The 10,185-nt window shown below is 40.9% G+C and overlaps 1 protein-coding gene across 1 annotated transcript; it reads left to right on the top strand.

Moving 5' to 3' along the window:
- On the top strand, positions 1 to 8,528 carry prmt5 (protein arginine methyltransferase 5). Its single transcript, XM_037786331.1, has 16 exons — positions 1 to 187; positions 495 to 613; positions 2,117 to 2,202; positions 2,364 to 2,498; positions 2,583 to 2,692; positions 2,816 to 2,865; positions 2,980 to 3,143; positions 3,230 to 3,391; positions 3,490 to 3,567; positions 3,998 to 4,056; positions 4,862 to 4,984; positions 5,114 to 5,289; positions 5,506 to 5,709; positions 5,801 to 5,911; positions 5,996 to 6,060; positions 7,118 to 8,528. The coding sequence occupies exons 1-16, from the start codon at positions 90 to 92 to the stop codon at positions 7,268 to 7,270; spliced, it is 1,893 nt and encodes a 630-aa protein (XP_037642259.1). The 5' UTR covers positions 1 to 89; the 3' UTR covers positions 7,271 to 8,528.
- The last annotated feature ends 1,657 nt before the right edge of the window (positions 8,529 to 10,185 follow it).

Below are 10,185 nucleotides of genomic sequence, written 5' to 3'. Positions count from 1 at the left end.
GCGCGGACGTCCTTGCAGAGCCAAGATGGCGTCAGTTTCCTCGTAAGACAGAGATATGTCCCAGTGATTCCATTCAGTCGGCTAAAACCATGGCGTCTGGCAGTACTGGGAGCAGGGTGTCCTGCGGGAGAGACTTGAATTGTGTGCCGGAGGTAGCAGACACGTTAGCTGCGGTCGCCAAACTCGGGTGAGGAGAGTTGCAACACTCTGAAAGTTATTTTATTTAGTAGAAATGAGCTTGTTAGCTTCTGTTAGCATGATGCGCGGGTTAGCTAGTGATGCTAAGCTAGCCGGTGAATTACCAACACGTGCCCAATCACAATGCTTGATACTGGGGTGAAGTGTTTATTTATACTCACACAGGCTGCTCTGTTAGTATGTTGTTAGCCAGCTGGGTGATAGTTAAGTATACAGATTCACTGCTACTTGACATTATAAATCATGACAGTGTTATAATGATGTGCTTTCTTTCTTTCTTTCTCTCTGGTGTCCAGGTTTGACTTCCTGTGCATGCCTCTGTTCCACTCGAGGTTCAGGAGAGAGTTTGAGTTGGAGCCCGCTAAATCCAGATCAGGTGCTCATACCCGATCAGACCTGCTGCTGTGTGGAAGAGGTTTGTCTTTCTAAACGTTATACACTTTATCCTTTATTGTGTCAGGAGTTAGTAGAGGAATAAGAGAACTATACCCCTGTATGCAGAAACAGGCCCCTGATGGATGGATGGATGGATGGTTGATTACTACATGATGCCAACAGGGGTTCAATATCTGACATTCAAGATTCAGGCCCTTTATTGTAATTTTGTAGTACAACGACATTAAATTGTGACAATCCCATAGGTGCTAATAAAAAGATAATGCAATAAAAAAAAGATAAAGTGCAATATAAATATAACAAATATAAAAGATAATACAATATAAAATACCATACGTATATTGATGAGATGACAGTTTTGCCAGATTACAGTTTTGCCAGATTATTGCATAAAGTGTCCACCAGATAATTATATAATTATTGCACAGAGTGATCAGCAAATGTTATTGCACATCTCAGTAACAGTAGATTCACAGTATTTACATTGCACAAAAGTGACCAACGTGTTATTGCACATGTCCGTAGCAGTAGATTTACATTACTCGTGTTCAACTCTGACAGAGGAGATGTCAGAGTTCAGGAAGTTTATGGCAGTTGGGGAAAAAACATTAGGAATGTTAGAAAATAGGAAACCTCAAAGCTAGACAATGTAATCATATGAACAAACAATCAACTTAAAATCATTTTTAACGAAGCAGACAATGTATCACAGACACTCAAAAAAGAAATTACATAAGACATGGTGGTTGTATGATATAGCTCAAGATGCAAATATAATTTTAGTGATTTTTTAGTATATGACTTCACTCACACTCTCACTTTTTCCCTATTGGTCTGTCTATTGCAGCATCACTAACAAATGATTTTAGTTTTAGGGCTGCACACTCAATCTAAATTTTATTGAAATCGCAATGCTGCAGTTTTCAGATAACAGGATGAGGAGGAAATTGCATTATTTGTTTGTTTTTTTGTGAATATCTTTTTATTAGTTCATGTTGATGTATACATATACAGATGTAGTTCCAAAACAATTAAACCTAAATCGATTCATGGTATATTATGCATGTACATAACAATACCTAGCGTACAAATAGTAGTATGGAAACATGCACATCGATATACAATATAGCTTAACATAAATTGGTATGTCTGCACAAACCGATACAAGCGTACCTTGCCCCTATGTCCACATGACCTAAATCATATACTTACGCATGCGCACATGCACCATGCACGTACATACACACACACAAACACACAAATACATGTGTCTACATGTCAGCAATTTGTTTTATAACTATATTCAACCCCACCCATTTCCCTGAGTGATCTCTATATTTTTCATAATCGTGCAGCCGTAGTTAGTTTCAGCCTTTTTTGACACCATGTTTGCAAAAAATGGGGCCTGTAAAATGTACTTTATATGTTGTTATTGAGATCTTGGATGACTCAAGGGATTGATAAGAAACTGTAATAAGTCAGTTGATCTCTTTTTTTTAACTATCCATTGTGCTTTGTCTAGATTGGAATACTCTCATTGTTGGGAAGCTCTCACCATGGATCGACGCCGATTCAGAAATCGAGATCGAGCGCAGAAACTCAGAGTCTGTAAGTTCCTCAACTTGGATGTTGATGCTAAAAAGAGTTCTTTGATTTCAAAATTTTATGGCACGAGTGAACTTATCTTATCTCTACTCCTCTGAATCTGTCTCTTTGTATCATCCCGTCATGCTCCCATCATTCCTTTTTTCTGCTGTATTTCTCTCCAGGCTCTGGCACAGGAATTAAATTTCTCAGCCTACCTGGGTCTGCCCGTCTTCATGATCCCCCTGAAGGGCCCTCACTGTGCCAACTTAGCCCGTCTGCTGCTAAACCACATCCACACTGGACACCACACCTCAAATGTAAGACACAACATTAAAAAGAACACCTAACATGCACGTGTAGATTTTGAATTCTAACTGTTGTTGTCCTCCGTGTCCGATTAGTTCTGGATACGTGTCCCGCTGATGGCGTCGGAGGACATGCGGGAAGACCTGATTGAGAACGAACCGAGCACTAGCGTCGATGACAGTGTTGATGAGAAGACCTGGAGCTGGTTAGTGTCACGCCACCAGTCCACTTCCTGAGCAGTAGAGTGCCGTCTGCATGCTAAAATAGCCGCCATTGATTTCCTTTAAAACCGTGACTCATTTTGTTTACTTGCCTCTGCTCCTTTTAGGTGGCACTCATTTAGAACCCTTTGTGATTACAACAAGAGGATCTGTCTCGGTGAGAAAGCACACTGTGAAGCACCAGCCCGGGGGCTAAAGTCAGTGCATTAAGAAGAAATAATTATGTCCATGTCTGCTACTGAAAATGCACTCTTTCTTTGTATTCCTGAAGCTATTGAAGTTGCAGCAGACATGCCGTCAGACACTGTGATCGATAAGTGGCTCGGGGAGCCCATCAAAGCAGCCATACTTCCCACCAACATCTTCCTAACTAATAAGAAGGGCTTCCCTGTTCTGTCAAAAGCCCATCAGCGAATAATCTTCAGTCTTTTCAAGGTATAGTTCCACAGATTCAACAGAAGTTAAACACCAGCCAATATTTTAGAAGTGTTGTTTTAATAGAAAACAATCTCTTTTCTTAGTTGGAGGCCCAGTTCATCTTCACAGGCACCAGTCGCCACACTGAGAAGGACTTCCGGTCCTACCTGCAGTACCTGGAATACCTCAACCAGAACCGGCCCGCACCCAACGCTTACGAGCTCTTTGCCAAAGGCTATGAAGACTACCTGCAGTCTCCCCTCCAGGTGAGGAAGTGCTCATTTGTTTTCACATATTAGGAAAAAAAAATGTTTTCTTAACCTTTTGATGATGAAGGCTAAAGGTATTTTCTTCCACCCTTTAGCCACTCATGGACAATCTGGAGTCTCAGACCTATGAAGTGTTTGAGAAGGATCCTATTAAATATTCCCAGTACCAACAGGTAAGACCAACAAAGCCTAAAAATAGCCATTCAAATTACACACATCTTTACTCTGTATATGCTGTGAATTTGGAAACAATATCTACAACGTGGGAGTGTATATCTTTAAGTTGCAGGCTCATTGTGTAGTCTACTGAAAAGTGTATTTTATTTGTAGAGCACCCATTGGTTTGGTATCAGATTCAAGACAAAAATATAATAATATAGCAAAGTGATCTTGCCGTTCTTACACTGAGCTTTTGTTTAAAATGTTTAATTTGCTCTCCAGTGAATGTTTGCATTTGTAACTGAATGGAGAGCTTTTACTGACAGGACAGATTATCACTTGTGTAGCGCTCTCACACCACTGACATGTCTCTGTTTGTGTGAAATTGGTGTTAGACAAGACTCACAACATATTGATGCTCCTGCTTTGTCCTTGTGTCTACAGGCTGTATATAAATGTCTACTTGACAGAGTTCCAGAAGAGCAGAAAGACACAAATGTTCAGTGAGTATCTCTTCCTAAATCTGTATTTAAACAATAACAATATAGTGTGAAATCTTAAACTGCTGTTAGTGTCTGGATAATGATTTATACCTTGAGATTAAATTTTGCAACCAACATACTCCTGATAAAGCACCATAGGGGCCGTTCACATGTCGCATTTTTTGCGCCCTCAAATCCATTGTTGTCAATATAGACATGCGGAAGGCGCGCTAAAATGAGAGAACAATGCCGTCGCGGCACACAAGCGTTCCCAAGCCCCTATTTTTCAGGGTGTGACGGCAGCGCCCCGAGATAAATATCAGTCTACTGTAAATATGGAGGACAAGGTAATGATTTTAGTAGCTACCCAGAGCTTTATGATCTGTCCCATGGACTATTTTACTTGCTTCACCGTTTCCATCCAAGGACGTCACAACATCCGGTTGAAAGGTCAGCCAACTTTACACAGAGAAATGGAGCAGCAAAGCTAGTGTGAGGCATTTACAGTGCTGGAAATCCATTTCTTTGTTTTGACTTTGTTTAGCCAGTGAGGTTTTCTCCTAAATCACCATCATCGTCATCGCAGCATGCAGGTTTTGGTTGCTTAGTAACGGCAGGTGTGACAGGAGCACAACCTCCTAAGCACCTTGAAATGAAATGAATAAAATGAAAGCAGCACGGCTGGCATTTTCCACACGTTTTCAGAAGCAACATGTGAACGGCCCCTTATACTACCTCTAGTCGTTAAACATGGTAACATGCTTGAGAAAATAGTGAGTGATATACAGCTCCAGTTGTGAGATAAGTCCTGTCATCTTTCTCACAGGGTGTTGATGGTGTTGGGAGCAGGTCGGGGTCCCCTGGTCAACGCGTCCCTGCGTGCTGCCAGACAGGCAGACAGGAAGCTGAAGGTGTACGCTGTGGAGAAAAATCCCAATGCTGTAATCACGTGAGTAGAAATATATGCATTTGCCTTTTCAGTTTAACTTTTACCATCAATTTGTAGAGCCTTTAAATGTGAAATGCTGGTAGTATTGATTCCATGCACAAACATTTGAACCGGTCCGTACTTGTACAGGCTGGAGAACTGGCGCTTTGAGGAGTGGGGTGATCAGGTGACAGTGGTGTCATGTGACATGAGGGATTGGGCAGCACCCGAGAAAGCCGACATCATCGTCAGCGAGCTGCTGGGATCGTTTGGCGACAACGAGCTTTCCCCCGAGTGCTTGGATGGAGCGCAGCACTTTCTCAAAGGTACTTCAATGTTGTGGTTAGAGTGAACTCTCTCGGTTGCTCTTTTATTTTTTTTAAATGATCAACTACAAATGTGGAGGCGGCGTCATTGAACGCACCCTCGGTTGTTTGCCACATGAAACACGAGGAAGGCATTTGTCATCCTCCATTACCTCCCATGCTTCCTCGCATCTCAAATCACTTTCTCTTTTCCTCGTCTGGTCACGTCAATCTCAGATGGCGGAGTGAGCATCCCCTGTTCCTACACGTCCTTCCTGGCTCCCCTGTCCTCCTCCAAGCTGTACAACGAAGTGCGGGGATGCCGGGAACGCGACAAGGACCCAGAATGCCATTTCGAGACGCCCTACGTGGTGCGCCTGCATAACTTCCACCAGTTGGCCGAGCCCAAGCCGTGCTTCACCTTCAGACACCCCACAAAAGGTAGACACAAACGCACTAAACTCATATTGTACGCCAAGTAACACTTTGACATGATGCGTTTTGAATATGTTTGCTTTGTTTCTTCTTTCAGATATGAACAATAACCGGTATCAGTGCCTCAGATTCCCAGTGGGCTGCAACACCGTGCTCCACGGTTTTGCTGGCTACTTTGAGACCACGCTATACAAAGATGTCACACTCAGTAAGTCATTTTAATAAAGAGGAAGTCATGTTCTGCTTTTAGATCAAAATATTCATATTTATATTGTGTGTGTGTTTGTGACAGGTATAAAACCGGACACACATTCACCTGGAATGTTCTCCTGGTTCCCGATCCTTTTCCCACTCAAAGTAAGTCATACAGTCAGTACTTAAAGAAATCCTCTAAAGCTACGTTTCCACCGCAGGAACTTTCCCTCGGAACTAAGAACCTTTTGAGGAACTAATTGCGTTTCCACCACAGGAATCAGGGTCTAAATTAAGTGCAGGGGACATTTAAGGGGCCTTTTTACCCCTGAAAAAGGCCCTGGTCGTGGGGTAGTACTTTCTGAAAGTACAGGAACTTTCGGGGTGGATTTTGCAGGGATGATCGGATGATCTGATTGGTCAAACACACATACAGCGCCGCTGCTTCAACTGTACTCGTGTATTGCTTCATTCTCAAACAAGGAAGTACTCTAGTATCGATTTAGGACTATTTTAGGAAGAGGGAAGAGCATTTTTCTTTTTTTAACAACATTTAAAGTAGAGTTAGGCTCTGCTGTTGGCTTTCTGACTTATTTTTAAAAAATCAAAGAGAGAGAGAGATCGTGCGTGCGAGCAAGCAAGCGGTAAACAAGCGAGAGACAGCACGGCGGTGCTGTGAATGAGAGAAAAAAAGCTATTTTCTGTTTCATAGCGTTAATGTTCTGAAGCACAAATAAATAACCTTAAATCGCTCAACAGATGATTTACTGTGGAGACAGATGCTCTTAGTTTCATTTTCCTCCGCTGCATTCATTACATCTAATGTGCTTTAGTAAATATATGCAGCAGTAAATATTGTCGCAGTGAGACAAATCCTAATGTTTATTTTCCAGCTTGTTTTCATAGATGAAACTAGCGGACACACTGAACTGCAGGCTGCAGAGCGTGTTTTTACAGCTGCGACCACCAGCAGCCCTCGACCCATGTCATGTTGCTTTTCATACGTCAGCGGACTAATTTGCCTGATCTTCGCAGGTCTTTAGACCGCAGTGGAAACGCAGACAACAGTGGGCTGAAGGAACCTTTTAGTTCCTTAAAAGCAGTTCTAGGGACTAAAAGATCAGCGAACTTTTGGTGGAAACCCGGCTTATATGTAACGGTATACGTCATTGCATTCACATATTAATCCTTCACTTCTTACTCAAATTCTCCCTTCCAATAGCAACCCATCGCCATATCCCGGGACGAGGACGTCACAGTGCGATTCTGGCGCTGCAACAACGGGAAGAAGGTGTGGTACGAATGGGCCGTGACCGAGCCCTCCTGCTCCGCCATCCACAATCCATCAGGACGCTCCTACACCATCGGCCTGTGAAGATGACACGTCAGCGTCTCGGTGGCAGTTGGAGTGGATGTGGCCCGGCTCTTTTTATACACGCAGTTAAAACCTGGACTTGTGGTGCAAAAACCCCCCCTAAAGTGCGGTCTGGGTTTTAAAATGACCAGTGGTAGGCACTTTTTGAGCCGGCGATGGAAAATGTTGAAACCAGATTTTTCAGTCTGTGTCTCAGTGGGCGTGGCCTGTCACCTGTACACAAAGTGTGTTATTGCTGTGAGATTGGCTCATTCACATTAGGTCAAACACCTCACCACTGGTTTTGTTTCTTAAAGTCTTTTTTTTCCTCTACTGTTCTGAACAGGCGTTGAAGACATACACACTCAATCCAACAGAACCTTTGCCTTATCAAACAAACACATATTTCATACCGATACAGTGGAAACCGCTTATAGTGATCACGGTTACAGTCATCAAAACGCTTCTATGGATCAAAAAAGCTTGGGACAGAATCATTCCTATACAAATGCTGGTTAAATAATTTGGTTATAGTAATCAAGTAGTCTGCTTCCAGTGTTCATTTTGGGTCTTTTCATACATGACAACATATGGAAAAACAATATTTTTTGCTTTACTCGCTTGATACTTTGCCTCGCGGTAACCCGTCTCTGTTCCAGCTGGTTACCCGAGGCTTGTGCCACATGCACATTGAAATCATGACGGAAAAATTTTAATTTTCTTTCATTGAAACAAGATGTAGCAGCAAAACTCAGTGTTCCTCAACTACCTTACAGAAAACGAATGTGCTCGGGGAAAGCACCTGTGGTTGAAACCGCCCTCGTCAGGTGGATTGATAATGCCCGGTCACGTAATGCCCCCTTAGGGTGAAACTCTGCCGATCCTCAACCAACCGGCAAAGCCTCACCCCAAGCGGGTCCTCGGTGAGAGAAAAGGCAGAAGAATTAGCAGCAAGCCAGTAAATAGAGAAGCTGTCTTTTTCATTACTTTATATTCATGCAATTAAGATACACGTGTCAATTAGATGGTAATCTGTATGGGAAATAATAATCATCCGCTTATAGAGATCAATTTGACCCGAACAGATGTAATCACTGTAAGAGGTTTCCACTGTAATTAAATGCTGATGAATCGCTCTTCTCCTCAACACAAGAGGGTCAGAGGAAGGTTATTCACGTCACATACCATATTGTTCCGGGGTCGTCTCTTCATATATTTTTGTTATTTTGTCTCTCTATGTTTCAACCATGTCAATAAAAACACTGTAATGTTCTCCACATGCTCTGCCGCCCTTTGTTTGGTATCAATGCGCTCTGCAAGTTTTTGGGATCGGAGTTAAACATGTTTATGAATAAGCAGGATTAGTGTTTATAGTTTGTTTAAAATGGCAAGCTGAGCTGCAAGGATGTTGCAGTAGTTGTCCAGTAGGTGTCACCCCCCAAATGACAATCTGCTGCACCACAAGAGATCAATAAGTCTTGGCTCACGCTAACCTAATGTGCTGTTGACCAATAGAGTCTGTTTAAATTGACTTGCTTTGAGTGGAAATTCATTATCTCAGGAGCCTTGTACCTCTTCAGCACAAGTTCAAACACTTAACAGACCTGTCGGGTGTAACAACACTTAGTCACCACTTCTAAATTTGACACAATAATGTATTGTACAAGTGTGTTTCTGCATCAGTGCAGCCATCGAGATCAATTTAACTCTCAGACGCTACAAAACTACTTAAATATGCTCTACAATCACAGCCGTCACAGTAATCCAGCTCTCTAGAGTCTGACACCTTCCACCTCCTGACACCCGTCTAGTCTGTACACCCCCATTCACCATGTTTTATTTGGAACTTTACCACAAGTCTACGAGTGCCAGCCTACAAACACTTCCTGTGTGGTCTTATCATGCTGCATGCACTCGTTTGTATATATCTTAGAAGCTGCAGTAGACACACACACAACTGAGGGCAAAAGAGGATTGAAGTGTTTTGCCTGCTTGAGAAATTCTAAATTGAAGTAGTGATATCATGCACTGTATTAAGCATAATTATTTTATGCAGGCAAGTCTAATTATAAGTAGTTTCCCATAAGCTATAATTTGACCTATTTTTTTTAAAGTGCTGCTTAGACATCTTGTTTAATTATCATTTGAGCAACTCAAATTTAGTTTTATCATTTAATTTTTTTTAAAGAAAATTATAATAAAAGTCTATCTAGGCCTTTAATACATTTAAAAGCAAGCATAAACTGGGAGTGTGTATTTTGCCAATGGGAAAAAACGGAGCATTGGTATGGAGGACCACAGGAGTCACGGAAATAGTAATAAAGCAATTTAATTTAATTGATTAATAACTAATTATACAATTAAAAAAAAGGCATTATAAGTGTGCTTACAAATATATTCATTAAATTAACTAAATTACAAAGTAATTATTTGACATTTTTTATGGCCAATAAAAAGAAGAAATGTAGTACATCATTTAAAAATACTTTAGTGAACTGATAAATAAATAATGGAATTTAAAATTCTATTTGAAAATGCAGTTGAAAAAGAGAAATAAATAAAAATGCATTTTCAAATAGATTTTTGAATTCCATTATTTATTTAGGAATTAATTAATGTATTTAAAATGATGTATTTATTGAAAGTTTTATGGTGTTTTTGTAAATCCCTTTTTAATTTGAACTATTTATTGATGGATTAATTATTTTAATTGCCAATTAAAATGTCAAATAATAAATTACTTTGTAATTTAATCCATTTATTCATAGATTAATGAATCAATTTGTAAACAAATGTATTAAAGCCTATATTTATAGTAAAATTAGATATTAATCAATTAAATGCTTTACTACTATTTCCATGACTCCTGTGGTCCTCCTTACACAGAGTCCTCACTATAGGGGGCGGGGCCTAAGGCGTGTTGACAGTTTGCGCTG

The sequence above is a fragment of the Sebastes umbrosus genome, chromosome 12 (assembly GCF_015220745.1).
Source record: "Sebastes umbrosus isolate fSebUmb1 chromosome 12, fSebUmb1.pri, whole genome shotgun sequence".
In the NCBI taxonomy this organism is placed as follows: domain Eukaryota; kingdom Metazoa; phylum Chordata; class Actinopteri; order Perciformes; family Sebastidae; genus Sebastes; species Sebastes umbrosus.
This window is presented reverse-complemented; position numbering and strand designations above follow the sequence as displayed.